Source organism: Chanodichthys erythropterus, chromosome 11 (genome assembly GCF_024489055.1).
Source record: "Chanodichthys erythropterus isolate Z2021 chromosome 11, ASM2448905v1, whole genome shotgun sequence".
NCBI classification, from domain to species: Eukaryota; Metazoa; Chordata; class Actinopteri; order Cypriniformes; family Xenocyprididae; genus Chanodichthys; species Chanodichthys erythropterus.
In genome coordinates, this window is record NC_090231.1 from 47122005 (window position 1) to 47140614 (window position 18610).

The 18610-nt window shown below is 36.4% G+C and overlaps 1 protein-coding gene across 8 annotated transcripts in view; it reads left to right on the forward strand.

Annotated features, from left to right (window-relative positions):
* Window positions 1-10571, forward strand: part of LOC137030008 (receptor-type tyrosine-protein phosphatase delta) — a 209045-nt gene extending 198474 nt beyond the window's left edge. For all 8 annotated transcript variants that reach the window (XM_067399912.1, XM_067399910.1, XM_067399914.1 and 5 more), the window contains 2 exons: window positions 424-559; window positions 7811-10571. In XM_067399912.1, coding sequence (XP_067256013.1) covers window positions 424-559; window positions 7811-7879 — 205 coding nt within the window. In that variant the 3' untranslated portion in view covers window positions 7880-10571. The remainder of the gene's footprint in view (window positions 1-423; window positions 560-7810) is intronic.
* Window positions 10572-18610: the final 8039 nt, after the last annotated feature.

Genomic DNA, 18610 nt, shown 5'->3' on the forward strand with positions numbered 1-18610 from the left:
ACGCCTCCTAAATTTCTTGCTTGAAAATTCATATAGTAATTCTAATAGACGATCAGGACGTACAATTTTGGCAAACATTCGCACTGAAAATTGTAATTGAAATCTGCAGAAACAAATAGTTAAAGTGTAAATAAAATAAACATCTAAATGTGTATTTTGGATGTTTTCTTTCCACTAGTCTGAAAGACGACATGTTATGAAGCAAAAGAGACCTCAAGACTGACCAGTGCATGAAAAACAATGGTTTTGCCTTCAAATATTGCCAGTAGACACTTGTTAGATTCAGTCAATTTTGTTTGCATGTTACAAGAAAATGGTTTGAAATATCAAAAATCCAGTGGACAAATGTTGTGATCTGAAGACTCTTCAAATTATGATTTAGATTATTCTGTGTTCTGACTGGTTTGTTGAATGTCTCTGCAGTGCTGGCGTGGGCCGGACAGGAGTCTTCATCACGCTCAGTATCGTTCTTGAGCGGATGCGGTATGAAGGCGTGGTGGACATCTTCCAGACGGTCAAGATGTTAAGAACACAGCGGCCAGCGATGGTCCAGACCGAAGTAAGTAACAGATTCACACTTTGGCTTAAAATACTAACTCATTAACTGTCAGTGCTGTCCTGGTACAATTGGCATGCTTTTTATTGTCTATCATTCTAAAGCTTAAACACTCAAAATGTATCCTGTGAAAACCATTTTGAAATTGGACCATGGAACTGCTACTTTAAAACATTTTTAGCAGCTCAATTTTTGTGATATCAACTTCAAATTTGGTACACACAAAAAAAAAAAGAAAGAAAAAATTCAGAACATTTGCTTTTCATTATACTTTAACTTCTATAACATATGCTTTTAACTATTCTTTCAAATAGCATTTTATGCTTTTTGCTTCTGCTAATAATGAGTGCCCTCTTTAAAAGGAAACCAACCTCAAATCTGTATTCCAAAGCATTCATAAATTACAACCAAGTTCAGTTTAAGACAATTAACAGGTTAAATCAGGTTAAAAAATACTTTCTCTTCCTCAAGCATTCAGCATTGTTTCAAATTAAAACAGCTAATAACATGCAGGTCAGTTTAGTGATTCATCTTTCAGATGTCCTCTATGATTTTAGTTCGATGAAGAGACACGTGGGCATTGAGTTTGTGACACTGATGGGGAAAAGAACGTGGCTTTGTTCGGCCCGCAAACGTTCATTCTCATTTATAACGACAAACCCTTCAGGTTAGCCATGCAAATTGGTTCAGATAAGCAATTTCACAGCTAACCCCCACAATGGCCTTTTCCAGCATCAATGGGGTAAAATTATTTTCCACGTTCAATGCGACAGCGAAGTGATGAGGCTCGAATATCACGCTCGGCACAACACAATCCCTCCTTTTCACCTCGGAGTGGCAGCAAGATGCGCGACACAAAAGCAGCGGCATTAGAGCTGCGCGCGCAAGCCTTCACGTCGCAGACCGCTGAACTGATGTGTTGCTATGGAGATGAGAGGAGCCACGCATCCGTGAATTCACCGAGAAATCCATAAAATCTGCTCAGAAGATGTCACATTACATCACTGATGTGCTTTACCAAAAAGATTGCATTTCAAACGTCGAGTCATAGTTTCTTTCTGTTTAAATCCTGCTTAGTTTTTCCTTTTGCAATAATAATAATGCCATTGGATTTTTTTATTTTTATTTTTAACTGCCTATCATATAAACTTCCCAGTAAATTCCCCTTGAACCTTCACATAAACTCTTTTGTTTTCTGTTTTCCCAACTTTCTGTTATATCATTAAATAAGCACACTTTTTGAGAACAAAATATATGACCATATAATCTAGTATTTTGTATTTATTATCTCTCTATATATTGTTAGATTATGGTTAACAATGCAGTATTAAAAAGACCTGAAGTTCCTCAGGTTACAAATCAACACTGTTAACATACTAAAATGTGTACTATAATCATACATTGAAAAACAAACAAAAAAACTTGACCATTACCATTATTTCAAGATATAAACTATCTGAGGAGAAGCCCATCTCCCCCACCCCACCCCCCTTGTAAAAAAGAATAATTCAAAAAAGGCTACATTATGGAATACTTTAAAAGAATATATGGTAATACTTTAAGGCAGTGGCGGCTGGTGCAAAATGTTTTTTTTCCTGCATTTAAAACTATTTATAAATGCAGGAATGAATAGGCTAATTGTTAAATAACCATTTAACAAGTGATATAATAATAATGTATCATTACTGCTTATCTAAAACATGGAAAATGCAGTATTTAAAGCATGCCATAGGGCTGGGATCTAAAAAAAATCTGTATTTAATTTAAAAAAATGTTATTTAACATCCTGCCCAATATTGTCCTAGAAACAATGTTCATATTGAAGGCTATTAAAATAAACATTAATGTAACTGTGTACTATATGCTATATTTTGTGCAAAAAAGGGATCAAATCACATTAGGCCTAGGCTATATTCTAAAATTGTAACTTTACAATCTAAAAACAAAATGTAAAAAAAAAAATAATAAATTAAAGCAGAAGTTAAATACACTAAACTAAAAATCAAAATAAATAAAAACAAAAAAACAGACTAATTATTATTATTATTATTTTGATTACCCTACAATAGTCACTTTGCACAGTTACTGCTATCGTACAAATACACTTAGTTGTAGGTTCGAAATTCTACATATGGCATAATTATGTTCGCCAACAAAAACAAATTTTCAACAACAAATATTTTTAGCAAAATGTATATTTTAGTCAGATTGAACTCCGTCTGTTTGGCGCGCATGCGCACGGCGGCGCTCGTTCACAGAAGTTTGTGCTTGCTGAAGGCTCGTCCACGCCTGGCTGTAAAACGGAAATATTTTCTCGACTTTCTAACATTTACAGATGGAGAATATGTCTGTGAAATGTAAATTATGCACTGAGGAAATTATTAAATGTCAAAAAAAAAAAATAAATAATAGAAGACTGTTTGTTTCCACCAATCGCTGTACAAGTTGAGGTTATGTATGATGACGAAAGAACGTTAGTGCGAGCCCTCCTGGAACCCATAGAGAATACATTGCAGTGCCTGCAGTTCGAAAAAAAAGTTCTTTGAATGGAAGTCTATGGGAGCACTCGGGGCAATTCTCTTAATGAACTGAAATCACCCAAAAAGAGGCGGTGCTCCACAGAGCGTGATTGACGTTGATTGGACTATATGAGGCAGAACAAACAGTCTAGCAGTGACAGCTAGCGTAACTCTGTGGTTGAATCATAGGGTTGAATGTGATTGAAAAATGTGTCCCTTTCTCACTTTGGTGGTGCTTTGCCCTATTGCCCTAATGAAGAATCCGCCCCTGCTTTAATTGCACATTAGTTGCATTAACTAACAACGAGCAATACATTTGTTACAGTGTTTATTAATCTTTGTTTACTGTTCATTGTTAGTGTAAATAATATTAACGGACACAACTTTTGATTTTAATAATGTATTTATAAATGTTGAAATTAAAATTAACTTAGATTAATAAACATTTTAGAGGCATTCTCATCATTAGTCCTTGTTAACTATTGTAGTTAACTAATGTTATTACACAGCTCTGTGGAATACTTGATTCTGATTGGTCAATCGCGCCATCCAGCAGTTTGTTATGCTGCGTTCCAGGCAGGTTTTTGAGCCTGTAATCATGACTTCAAACCACGACTCACGACTTTGTAGCGTTCCAGGCAAGTCACGCCAAACTGCCTGAGTGTAAACAAACAAGCATGGCAGACCATATGCTCATTTACAATTATTTCTATTGCCAAAGGTGCTTACTTCTTGCTTATTTGAGGGAAACGGAGGAGGGAAATGGCGCATAAGGCAAGAGAAGCTGTTATGCCTTTTATTTTATGTTATTTTACCGTGCACTTGCATAAACACTGCATCCGTAGGGGCTGCCATTGTTGTTTCGCGGGCTATGTGACGTCAGAGCGTGGAACTGGGAGTACATCGATATAGTACGAGTTCACGGGTGGGAAGTCGCGGGTTTGACTGCCGTTCCAATGCACTTTCACGGCTAGAAGGTTGGAAAAACATGGGTTACGGGTTGCCTGGAACGCGGTATTATTCCCATATAACAACCGCTGAAAACTGATATCACAGGCTCATCCGGGTTACTAAAGTCAGCAGCGCTATACGCTTGCTTGGAGTGTCAAAGTTTTGCATTTGGTGAGCTAATAAATTATTAAAACTTAGTCAAATCAATATTTTGTGTACATTTATTTAAAGGTACAATTTGTGATATTTTTTTCCGCTAGAGGTCGCTAGAAGCCTATTCAAAACAAAGGCGTAGTTTGATGACGTTTTAGAGCGGAAACTTGGGACATGTGGTCTCCATCTCAACGGACGGTGCAAAAGAATAGGGATTGGAGTCTGGAAGAACTCATGTTCGTGGATGCGATTATTAACGTTACTGTAGTATGAAGCAGAGCAGGACCGAGTGCTGCGGGAGCTGAACGAGGAGCTGGAGCGATTGATCAACACACACCTCACGAGCAGCGGGACTTTTATTATGACACAGTCGCCGGCGCCGCTTCCGCTTTTCCGGTCATGAGTTTACGAGAGCTTTCCTTGTCGACAGAACCAGCGGCAGATGGTAAACAGTAATTATGTTCCATAAATAAGTAACACAATTCACCATAAAACGTGCAAGAAGTAAATAAGGAACTGCTTGAAGCGAGCTAGTGGTTTGCTGGATGCTATACACTACTTCCGCATTTGTCCTCGGCACTGTTGTCATGTGGTTTCTGGTTTCAGTAAAGGCGGTAACAAAGGTAACTGAAGTCATTGACAGGCGACTGAACTGCCTCGTGTCACTGTTTAGAATGGGAATTTTCTCATGATTTACAAGTAGTTGAAAACATTAGAGATATTGTTTGTAATCAGCTGGACAAAATATATAACACTAGCCTAGTGGTTTTTTGATATTTTACTGCAAAAATTTTACATATTGTACCTTTAATTATGTCATCCAGTATCGTGGACTCGCTCTTTCTTGTTCTATGCAAATGCAGCTGCTGCCATTTTGCAAAGTTGTTTTATACACTGTTGGATTATAAGATGATAAACAGGTAAGATTTTAAAACAGTTCCATCTCAGATCAATATCTCTTATTCTCATAATTATTTGTGGCAAAATGCCATTTATTAAGTGGTGTGACTGTACCGTATCCCTTTAATGTCCATCTAGTTTGAACTTGCCGCGTTAGCAACTGCTGTCTCCATGGAAGCTTTGCGTTTAAAGAGCTAACAAAATATTTCGATTCAGATCAATATTTCGTGTCTAATTATTTATTTATGTGGCAAGTAGCCATGTAATAAGCAAGATAATGTACATCCAGCCGCTTGTTATCTCAGAATAAAGCCCTTCAGGCTGATGCAAGGCAGGGTCCTGATCACCCTGTCAGGCTTTATTCTGAGATAACAACCGGCTGGATGTACATTATCCCTTACTTAACTAATGGAACCTTATTGTAAAGTGCTACTAAATATACACAAGTGCGAACTGAATGCAATGTTTCCAAACACTTACATGCATGTTAATTGCAGTTAAACAAATTAATTATTAAATGTAATTACCTGAAATTTGGAGTGCTTTTTGATTAACTTAATGTACACTTAAGTAGCCTTTTATTTCATTAATATGATCTGCAAATACAGTTTTTTTTTATATACTTTTCAGATTTGGAGTACACTACAACTGCACATTCAATACAATTAAGTATTGAATTAACTTTTTTGTCTTATGCTTGTCAGTAAGGGATTATATTCAAATGTAAGCCTTAATACCATGATTTTGTATAGTAAATGGTTAATAATTAAAACGTTTATATGTAAAAATATCAGAACTAAATTGTCAAAAGTTTCACGTCAAAATTATGTGAAAATTTAAAACTTTCAGGGCTGCTACCATCAACCCTGTTAAAGGGTTAGTTCACCCTAAAAAGAAAATTCTGTCATTAACCCTTTAACGCGTACGATCACACCGGTGTGATCAGTCTTGGCTGGCCCCAGAAGCGTACGATCACACCGGTGTGATTAGAACGTTCAGTGCATTACATGATCAACTGCCAAATTCAAATGTGCGTGCGCGCTTTAACTGACGCTAAACCAGAGACGGACGCGCGCAGCGCTTTTCATATCACATATATGCAGTGTTTTCAACCAAATAATGTTCATTTCAGGTTTCAGACATTTAAATGCACATGAGTACTAACAAAACAATATATTTAGAGTTTGTAAAATACACAATGATGTCTATAGAAGCGGAAATAACAACCCTTTCCATTATAACTTGACAACACGTTTAATTCATATCAGATATACATTGTGAAAGTAACTGAAAAGCTTACTCTAATCTTCCCCAGTTCACCGGCACACTTACTTTCATGTATTTCGGGAGAAGTGGATAAATTCACGGGTTGTAAATCCAACAGATCCGATTCTCTGCGCGGTGCAAACTAACATGGCGGCGCCCATCGCTCATATGGCTCAACTAACGCGATCGTTATGAAGGTGTTTAAACAGCAAAACACATCCACTTGCACATATTTGGCAATCGGAATATTAGATATTTCATGGTATAGTTAACAAATTTGTGAATATTTTGAATAAAATAGGAAAAATTAAATGAAAGCAGATCATCATTCATACAGTGCTGCGGTGTCACATAACAAGCAATGACGCGTCACCATGGAAACCATAAAGCGATACGTTCTAAATAACGGTCGCCTTAAAAAAACTCACGCTGGGGGGTCAGACAGAATATTTGAAACTTACGTGCGAAAGGGTTAATTACTCACCTTCATGTCGTTCCACACCCGTAAGACCTTCGTCCATCTTCGGAACACAAATTAAGATATTTTTTAGAAAATCCGATGGCTCAGTGAGGCCTCCATTGCCAGCGAGACAATTAACACTTTCAATGCCCAGAAAGCTACTAAGGACGTATTTAAAACTGTTCATGTGACTACAGTGGTTCAACCTTAATATTATGAAGTGACGAGAATACTTTTTGTGTGCCAAAAAATAAATAAATAAATAAATAACGACTTAATTCACCAATACCTAGTGATGGGCGATTTCAAACACTGCTTCATTAAGCTTCGAAGCTTTACAAATATTTTGTTTCGGATCAGTGCCAAAGTCACGCCCCCCAGTGGTGAACCATTGAAATTTCAAAACACTTACCACGTAACGAAGCCTCGTTTACTTAAATCACGTGACTTTGGCAGTTTGATACGCGCTCTGAACCACTGATTCGAAACAAAAGATTCGTCAAGCTTTGAAGCTTCATGAAGCGGTGTTTTGAAATCACCCATCGCTAGTTATTGTTGAATAAAGTCATTATTTAGTTTTTTTGGCACATGAAAAGTATTCTTGTCGCTTCATAACATTAAGGTTGAACCACTGTAATCCCATAAACTTTTTTGAACTTAGTAGCTTTCTGGGTACCTGAAAGTGTTAATTGTCTTCCTGGCAATGCAAGCCTCACTGAGCTATCAGATTTTATCAAAAATATCTTAATTTGATGAATGAAGGTCTTATGGGTATGGAACAACATGAAGGTGAGTAATTAATGACAGAATTTTCATTTTTGGGTGAACTAACCCTTTAATTCCTGTTAATTCTCTGTTAATTCCCATAATTCTTTCTGAATTATGGCCAACATATATTAAGATTCTTAATAAATCTCCATTAAAAATAAGAGGAATTAATGCACATAATGGATCTGATTGTTTGACGTGGCACTGATTTCACCCATTTCTCTCTCTCTCTCTCAGGATCAGTACCAGTTTTGTTACAGAGCTGGGTTGGAGTATCTCGGGAGCTTCGACCACTATGCAACATAAGATCTTCGTCACGCTGTCAGGGAGACGGATCGGCCATCGGACATCCAGCGGTCATTTAATTCTTCTGAGCCATAAATACCTGCTTGTGAAAAGAACTTAAACTCTTCGATTACATGTTGGATGTGCAACGTAAACCTAGAAATACTAAAAACGACAATAAAAGACAAATATCCAGGTGGACCAAGAAAAATCACCCCGATCTGATTTCAAAAAGTGAATAATGAATAAATAAATAGTAATAATAATAATAATTTCAGACAGGTGAATCAAGACTGCTGAAGCATCGCACAGAAATAATCGTTGCTTCGAGGATTCATGAATACAAATCATAATGGAACATTGTGGAGTCAATAAACGAAGAGACGCTGTGAGACGGGGAGCTCGATACACAATGTAAAGAGAGTTGGTTTTGTTCCACAATCAATACGAGGAGATACGTCACTGATGAAGAGAGGAGACTTCATCACCACCACCACCATCATCATCATAAAAGAAAACTAAACAAACGGACAGAGCTGAAAGTAATAACTACGACACGCTGATCGTTAGATTAGATGTCTGAAGAAATTACACAAATAACACAGCTTTTCTTTTAAGTTCTGTGACTGTGCTTCATTTTTTTATGACAGAAATCAGTTCAAACTGACCGTATTTTTTTTTTAAACAATGTTTGTTTTATTTTATTTTTTTATTATTATTTTTCCTGATGTTCGCACCTCTGTGCTCTTCTTTATTTCATTGTTTTGCTGGTGGTTTGTGGCATTTTGTTTTGTGAGCACATACACTCACACACACACACACACACACACACACACAAACACACATACTGAATCATGGGGTGGGCAGAGTATAAAGGTTAGAAGATATCTCAGTTCTTCCAGAGAGAGATATTAAAAGAGATGATGTCTTTATTTATATAACATTAAAATGTATATTCACAAAACATGACTAATATGCGAGGAGATATAGATATATAAATATAATATATGGAAATGATGGTGGGTTTCTGTACATCCGTTGGAAGGACGTTTTCCGCTGGAATGCACATCAGACGGACGGACAGACGGACACAGACTACGTTTAAAGCATCTTTTCTTGTGCAATAAATCGATGTTTTACAGCCAGAGGGTTCAATTCTCGTTTGTTTAACGAGGACGGGGTGATTGTCGTCATATTCACAACCTCATGGGTCAAAGGTCATCGTCTTGCATCTGCTAGGCCACAAGACATCCACGTGTTCATTCTTTTGCATTTAGAGTGCCTTATATTTATGCCTGTTCTTTTTTACGATATTCATTTAACGACTTGTATATTTCAGTAGTTCATGTTCGAGTATTTATCAATTGATTTCCCACGCATACGGATTTATATTATATGAAATTATATATGCAAATACGTAATTCCATCATTACTGTTTAATTTTCTGTGGCCTTAATTTGGCTCAGAGAAAAAAAAGAAGAAAAAGAAAGAAAAGCGTTCGATAACCGCCTGGCCCGATACTGTTAAATCATTTCTTTTGTATTACTCATTATAAACTTTTGAGTGGCACAAGCAGAATCCTGGGAAAAATGAATGACTTTCTGTCTTTTTAAAGACCAAGCTTTAGCGTCAAATGCCCCTGTCATTTTTGCGAATTTTCGGCAGTGGAAAATGAACCTCAAAACCTCTAGTTCAAAGAACCAATTTATTCTGAAAATCCTGCAGAGCTCTAGGCGATAAGATACTAAGTATTTAACATGCGAATTTTGAGACAAGAATATTATTTGACACTTGAACCTCACTGGCTTTGTGGATGTGCATTCCAGATGCTTTTTTCCCCCCTTTCTTGTTTCAAATAGATGAAACATTTTATTGTCAGTCCGAAATCAGTGTTTTTGCTTATTTTGTTGTTTATTTCAAATGTTTTCATCGTCTCACTTGGGTCACAATGTCGTGCAACAAGCAGCTGTTGCATAGCCTCATGTAACTGTCAGCGCCACCTAGTGTTCAGCGATTCAATGTGCAATCTGCTCCACTTCGGCTTTTCTTTCACTGTTCTGGATCTTATTTGAATATGCATGAGTTCAACTGCAGTGGGGGCGAGTAGGAAGAATTGCACTTTGTATCTCTTTATCTCTATGCACTGCCCTACTGATTCCGCACCCATTACGGATTTTACTTGAACCCAACGTACGAATCTCCTTCAAACTTCACTTGGTGTGTATGTAAATAACACAGAAAAGAGACTACCCAAGTAATAAGAGAAAAAGAAGAAAAAAAAAATTAAGAAAAAGCTAATCGGTTGCGAAAAGAGCATCTTTAGCAGGTGATTTCGAAGTGTCACTTCTTCCCCCGTTCAGCCGGTTGAAAGACTGAAGCGTCACGAACGCAAACGTGCACGTGGTGTTTCTAAGCTCCCTGTTACTCTCACATCTGGATGCATAGACTGAAATTAATTCAATTCAGTTGTAAAGAAAAAATGGCTTGTTAAAAAAAGAATCATAAATTACCTCTAATTAGTTGTAAATGTAAAATGTTTTTTGATTTGATTTGATTTTTTTTTTTCCTCTCTGAATGAATGGAGTGCTTTTTATTTTCATACTTAGATGACATTGGTGAAAAGACACATCTGTACGAGAAGCCGTCCTTCTGTACTTTGCTGACACAAGTTCCATTTGTTATAAATGAATTCTATTAAAAAATGTAAGTGTTATGCACACGTGTTTCCTTCCTTTTCTCCTCTGAGCCTGGACGATCAATGGGAATAAATCGCTTAATACTTCAACTCTGTTATGATAACATCACAGTGGCATTTTTATTTTATTTGCATTATTATTAGGTCACAGTTTAAGTAAAATACTACTGACACATAGATTTTACTGTGCGTATCTACATCAGCATTCTGTTAGGTTATTCAGTTAAGCATGTTTTAATGTCAAGTTGAAAAAAAAAACAGTTCAAAATGCCTATTTTTAAGCTGGTTTATTGTTTGCAAGAAAAAAGGATGCCTAAGAGCATGATTTTCCATATTTTACTCATTGTCATATTTTTAACCACCTTTGGAATGTTGCGCAAGAATAGTAGAGCACATTTATATTTGTTTCACAAAGCCGAGCGTAAATGGATCCAGCTGAATAGAAATACATTGAATCAAGATGCATGAAGTGAGTGTAAATGCCCCCGATAAGTGTCCTGTCCAATCCTGGAGAGATTTGTGATGTTTTATGTCAATATGGTTTTATGTCAATGTGGTTTTAGAGTCTGAGCAAAATTGAGTGAGGATGATCTAATGAAAGACACTTATGAGAAAAAAATGGAGATCTGCAAGAGAAAACGGGGCAGGAGTAACTGGAATGTACGTTAATGTTTCCAGACTGCCATGTGCACAAATCCCACAATGCCTCTGTTCGTTGTTTAAAACACTCTTGCTCTCCTTAAGGTTGTCTAGCAGAAAAGAAAACAGCAGTTACAGTCACATCTAGTGAAAGTGCTCGAGAGGGTTTAATGTGTGAAGTTTGCATTTCTGTGAGTATGAATTATTCAGTAAAATGCCATTTATAATTTGTTCTGCAAAGTGTCTAAATCGGTAAAGAGGTGGATGAAAGTCTAGTCTTGTATTCCTGGTTGCAGCGAATTCACAGCATGTAAACGGCTTTAAAGAGAGGAACCTCATGTTCCTTTCAGGAATCCTTATATTTATCATTTGAAGGTTACCCAGTTTTCGCAAGTTATGCTGTCATGACAACAAGCTGAAAGTTAGATATACAGTAAACTGACAGAAAAGAGGTAAATCACGTTAAGTCTTGTTTTAAAGTTTATCTTACTGTCCATAAACATGTTTAATTACAAATATTTGAATACATGCTATACACGTTTTAATAGCAATTACATTTGTTTACCATAAATGCTTGTCAGTACATTTGCTCTATACTTTTACCATATTTCCATCAGTAAGATCAGTAGCAAAAATAAATAAATAAAATAATAATAATAATAATAATAATGGTAACACTTTATTTTGGGGTCTTTTAACTAGTTGCTTATTAGCATGCATATTACTACAATATTGGATATTTATTAGTACTTATTAGGCACATATTAATGCCTTATTCTGCATGACCTTATTCTACATTCTTAATCCTACCCAATACCTACACTTAACAACTACCTTACTAGCTCCAGTAAATTAGGAGTTTATTAAGGGAAAAGTTGTAGTTAATAGTTTATATCTTCCCTATACTAAAGTAATAATTACCAAAATAATAATAATAATAATAATGTTGAAAGCCAGTGATGAGGATTATGAGACCTCAGACAATGAAATTGTTTGTATGGAGCCATTTGGCAACTAAAAGCCAAAAGGAGTATGGGTAAAATGTGCTGTGCAGTTTCTGGGCCCACCAAGCCTGCATCCCAGAGTTAACAATAATTTGTCACCATTGTAACTCTGATTTAGAATATCCACACATAGACACAAACTCACACACAGTGTTTTTTTGTTAGACCTACATGTTCTTTACACAGGTACCCTGGAGTTGAGTGTTCATTAAGCATAAATACCATTAAGGAAGTCTGTTCTAGTAGACTAATTTACACATACAACACACACCCCTGAGTCAAATAGAAAGTGGATTTAATTTAGGGTCAGTCACAGAGTGGCATTGTTTTGGATTGTTTGTTCTTATGGACTGTTTCAATTAACCTATTTTTGATGCATATTGCATAATGTGTCCCAACGCAATCTCAGCAATTTGTAAGTATTTTACGAAGTGACAAATTCGTACAACCTTGTTCTTACGTTGTCGTATGATTTGTTTAGACCCCAGTGAAAGGTAAGTTTAGGGGCAGGGTAAGGGGTGGTCCTTCTCTGTGACTTTTTTTGAAAATTCATACGATTCTGCCACCTCGGAGAACACTTTGAAATTACCGTGAGATCTGGTTGCTTGTCCTCTGTTTTTGCTCTTTTTGTTAAATTAATGCATAAAAACAAATTCAAACCTCTGCAAAAAAAAAAAAAAAATATATATATATATATATATATATACATATATACACATATATATATATATATATATATATATATATATATATATATATATATATATATATATATATATATATATATATATATATTAGACTTATGCCGATATTCTGTAATGCGATAAATCGCGATAATGAATATGCAAGATATTGTAATCGTCGGCACTTCAGAATACCGTAAATAATAATTTATTACCAATTATTAATTTTTTATAAGGCAATTAAGAATACTTTACCCATCAATCGTATAAAATGCACAACACCGCTGTATTCTGCGTCAAAAGGACACGCGCTCAGAGATGTAAACAATCCCAATGTGCACGAGAAGCACATGGCGGAACAAGGAGACGAGCTGAATGAAAGTGCGCGTTCACTCTCTGACAGCAGAGGGCGCTGATGGAACAGCAGCGTGCAGCGGTTACCACGGAAACCGTGCAAACAAAGTAATTTCATTCATTTTTTTGTAATCTCAGTGTTGTTCATCACAGCACCAAATACTGAATACTTAAAAACGACTTAAAAGTAATTTATTTTCAAACCTAAACATTTTTATATTTTAATCTGGACTACAACATGCCCTAATGATTAGAAATGTTCTGATTATTTGTTATTGTTCAGTAAAACTTACAGCTTCATTAGTTAACATGTTAATTCATTATCACTAAACTGACAATAAAATACTTATAAAGTATTAATTATTATTAATTAATGTTAATTTCTTAGTTACTATTTAATAACATTACTAAAATCAAAATAACTTATTTAATGGACCTGAGATAAAACTAACAATAATCAGTTGTGTTTCTAAACTAACATTAACAACAAAAAAAAACTTTCTGTAACAAATGTAGCTATTGCTCAATCTTAGTTAATGCATTAAATAGAGTAAAGTGTTATCTGTTGTTCGTTATAGCCTAATTCTTTTGCATTTTAATCTGTTTAAAAATTTCAGTCAGAGTTGTTTTTGTTTTATTAAAAAAAGAGTTCTTAAACCTGTTAAATTATGACAAAAATGGTTTTGCAACTTATTTTAATACCGCGATAATACCGTATACCGTGATAAAAGCTTCATCAATTAATCGCAACATGAAAATTTGATACCGTCACATGCCTAATATATATATTATATATATATATATATATATATATATATATATATATATATATATATATATATATATATATATATTATATAGTAGTCTATTCTAAAGCGTTCTACTTTTCATAAGGGAGGTTAACACGTGTGATTTAAAACTTGCGTTTCTGAGCTTTCTGATGATGTTAAATTGGCTCCATCACACTCATGAAGATTCAGTCGGTTTATATCGATTAAAGTGTCCCGTGACGTTAGGCAGCGTTCGGTAATAATCCCGTGAATCTCTTTCCACCTGAGCGCTGCAGTCAAGAATAAAGCCCTCGCAGTTCGCTTTGACCTCCGGGCACACGGTGTCGATTATTCCAGGCTAGCAACAGCGAAGACTTCATCAGCCTAATCAAAATAAATCACCAGAGCAGCAGAAAGTGAGCGGCGTTAAGCTCTTTGCCGTTTCCCCGGAGACCCGCGGCCTCTTAACGGCAGGCAAATCCATTATAGCGGGAGCAGATGTGGCAAGTCAGCGTTCCAGCGCGAGTCTGGCCGGAGAATCCGCGATACGCTGCTCGACCGCAGTCGAGGACACGACGACCCACGTTTCGGCCATAAAAACGGCTGTGACCAAACAGCTAATGAGAAAAGTCCGATTCTCCGGGACTGTGTGTGGAAAATCGAGTGGGAACTTCACAGTTCCTTTTCCCTGCAGCGAGAGAATCAGCCTCTAATTCAAATAAGATGTCAAGTGCTGATCTTTTTATTTCCTGTGACAGTCAGAGGCGGTTTGGAGTTTGGGATAATTTCAGCTGATAGTCGGCCCTGCTGGAACCCTATCAGGGTTTTTCTGGAAGCCTGGACGGAATATTAATTAGAAATAAAACTGCTGCGATGTAACCACTGGTTGCAGAAGCTCTCACAGATTCTGTGTTTGAACAGCTGCGCGTTTGATCATGTGACACTGAATGAAAATTTGTCACATGCACTTTCCATGATCAAACATGATCATGATAATTTTATTATTATTATTATTATTATTATTATTATTTTAAATGTCTTGGTTATGCGAACATTAAAGGAACTTGAACATACCATTTTATAATTTTTGCAAACATTATTTAGGGAATGTTACTTCTGAATGCTCTATAAACATTCAGAAACTACAGTAACATAAAAAAAAAAAAAAAAAAAAAAACAGACTAACATCAAAAATGTAAAAAAAAAAAAAAAAAAAAAAAAATCCATTAACATTTTAAATCCTGGGTAAACTGAACCCTGGGTTATCTTGCTTCAAGTTTCACACGGCTCATAATTTACCCGGGTTATGATTATTGGTATTTATAAGCTGACATTTCACATTGTACATTCCTAAACCCTGGGTTAATGTTCTTATTTGCATATTTGCAGTGGCATTCATTGATTGGATAAACGCTGCACATGACCTGTTTACCTGTTTTTTAAAGCTTTGGCCATAACCCTGTGCTAACCCCGCTTCTGAAAACTGAAAACGCTCCTTTACCCGGGGCTAAAAGCGGTGTTTATAACGATAACCTGGGGTTAAGCGCAGTGTGAAAAGCCCTAATAATTTAATAGTATGGTGTATGGCCTCCTTTTGCGTTGTATGGCCTTTTTTCGTTGTGTGAATGACAGATACAAGTCCTGCACAGTTGCCAGAGGGATTTTGAGCCATTTCTTTTCCAGAACAGTGGCCAGGTCACTCTGTGATAGATGCGAGGAAATCATTTTCTGACTTGCTCCTCTAAAATACCCAGATGTGGCTCAAAAATATTTAGATCTGGTGACTGTGCAGGCCATGAGAGATGTTCAACTTCACTTTCATGTTCATCAAACCATTCTGGCACAAGTCTTGCTGTGTGTATTAATTATCATGCTGATACATTTCACTCCCTTCAGAGTACAATGTTTAAACCATTAAATGCACATGGTCCCACAGAATGGTTCGGTAGGTTTGGTTCAAGGAATGCCATGATATTTCAGCCCATACCATCACTGATCCACCCGTGCTTCATTCTGGGCATGCAACAGTCCAGGTGGAAAGTTTCTTTGGGGCTTCTTTACAGTGTAACTCTGAAGGTGAAGGTGGACTCGTTAGAGAACAATACATTCACATTGTCCAAAGCCCAAGATTTGCACTGTTGGCACCATTGAAACTGAAGTTTGGCATTGGCACAAGTGACCAAAAGTTTGGGTAGCCCTACCATGAATATTAACTATATGTGGAGCTCCTGACAAAACAAAGAGTTGATGTGCGCATTTAATTCTGCAGTGATTTGGGCGATGGTGTTTTATTTTGGATACAGTTTGTGTTAGTACCTGGGCATCCCTTTCAGGCAGCTTCCTGTTGCATCCACAGGTACTCCTGTTGGATGTGGTTCATCCTATGTGGTGGTATGCCAGGATTACCCTGGATACCATTGCTCTCGATACACCACAAAGACTTGCTGTCCTGGTCACAGATGCACCAGCGAGACACGCACCAACAATTTGTCCTCTTTTGAACTCTGATACATATGTCTCCCATTATGTTGTGTCGATTGCCATTATGTACATTTTATGTACAGCTGTGCTATTGCTCTGCTAATTCAACCTTCACACTCTGATTTTACTGATGGAAAGTAAATTAGTGAAGATTAGCCACTGTGCATAGGTGTGAAACCTCACTATTGGCCAGTGTTTCAGTTTAATTGTCCAACCCCTGTAGTTATAACTGATTGACATTTTTTTCATCTCATAATTATGACTTGGTATGTCATAATTATGACAGAGCCTATGTCTTGACTTTTTTTTTTTTTTTTTTTTTTTTTGGGGTCAAAATTTTTACTTTTTAATCTCAATTATTTAGTAGGCCTATAAATGATGACTTACTATGTTATAATTTCTTTTATTAATTTCCTTTACTCAATTATTAGTTATTTCATAATTATGGCTTGGTGTTACTTTTTATTTCATGATAAGTTTTACCAAAGCATTTACCTTTTTTTTTTCTTATGTGTCTGAAATAGGCTTCCGGTTTCATGTGTTTGCTGAATAAGAGAGGAACAATAACCCATTTGATTCTGAGCGTGAGCATTTGCTATGCTGGACAAGCTTTCAGAAGTGTTGGCGTTTTCTACGGGCACAGGTGAACATTTATAAATTCTCCACAGCCCCACCTCGTTACGCATCTGTCAGTCAGCCGGAGCTCGAGCTGGTGCCCGGAGAACTGTTTTGTGACGCTGTGAAATTGATAGCCTCCCCGGCGCTCAACTCATCCGGGCCTCTGCCGTCTGAAGCGAATTCCATTTTCCTCTCAGAGCGATGATGTCCTACCTGAGGCAGCGGAGCGGTGAAGAAACGCTGCAGACAGTCGTGTCGTCTAGGAGACGCTTCTCTGCCCCGCTGCTGCGCGTCTGCGGCTTCAGAACATTCCGGAATGTTCCGCTGTGACACGGTGTGATGGTCGCATTACACTAACGCAGACAAGCCGGGAACAAACTCAGGACGACACAATGAACGCAGGGAACTTGAGAGAGAGAGAGAGAGAGAGAGAGAGAGAGAGATTCACACTAAAAAATTATCAGGCATTTTTGTTCACTTTTTAAAGTAGCCTACTTGTATAATTGATAGACCACTTTAATTTAATTGTCAGTAATTAGGTAATTGTTATTATTTTTATTATTATTTTATGAAATTATTGTAAAAAAAAAAAAAAAAAAAGTAATAGAGTGGTGGACTAAGTAAGTCCATATTTTGACCTTAAATTAGCCACTGCACCACGTCTGAGCAAAAACAAGCTTGAAGGGTTTTCAAATAAAAAAAAAAAAAAAAACTGCATGGGTTTTAAAATTGTATTTTTAAAAATATGATTTTTCTACTAACTTTTTTCATATTGGCTGTAGTGAGGTTGACCACATCAAATTTGAAAGATAAAAATCTTTTTTTTTTTTTTTTTTTTTCAAAATAGGCAAAACAATGCATATTAAAATAATAGAGGATCTCACTCACTTTCCCCAGTTGTTTTCCCTTCATAGAAATGATGACTGATTTATGATATGTCATTTAAATTTTTTCCAACTTTCGTTTGAAGAGCGAGTCAAAAATAACAGAGTGGATAATAACTTGAGAGACATGCTAAAAAAACCTTTATTATAATTGTTCAAATAAATGTAATAATTGAAAAATTAAGGAGAATCATTACTGATATACCCAACAATGTAAAACACTTGGGGGGAAAATCACGTATAGTTAGTGTGTGTATTTATAATCAAAATGCGGTTGGCACCGAATCCCAGGAATGACCCAAACACTAAAAACTAAGATTAAAAAAAAAGTTAACTTCAGTTAGAAATGTACTTTTACTATGGTTAAAGGGATAGTTAACCCAAAAATGAAAATTTAATGTTTATCTGCTTACCCCCAGGGCATCCAAGATGTAGGTGACTTTGTTTCTTCAGTATAACACAAATGATGATTTTGAACTCCAACCGTTGCAGTCTGTCAGTCATACAGTATAATGCATGTCAATGGTAACAAAATCTATGAGAGTAAAAAAAAGCATGCACAGACAAATCCAAATTAAACCCTGAGGCTTGTGACGACACATTGATGTCCTAAGACACGAAACG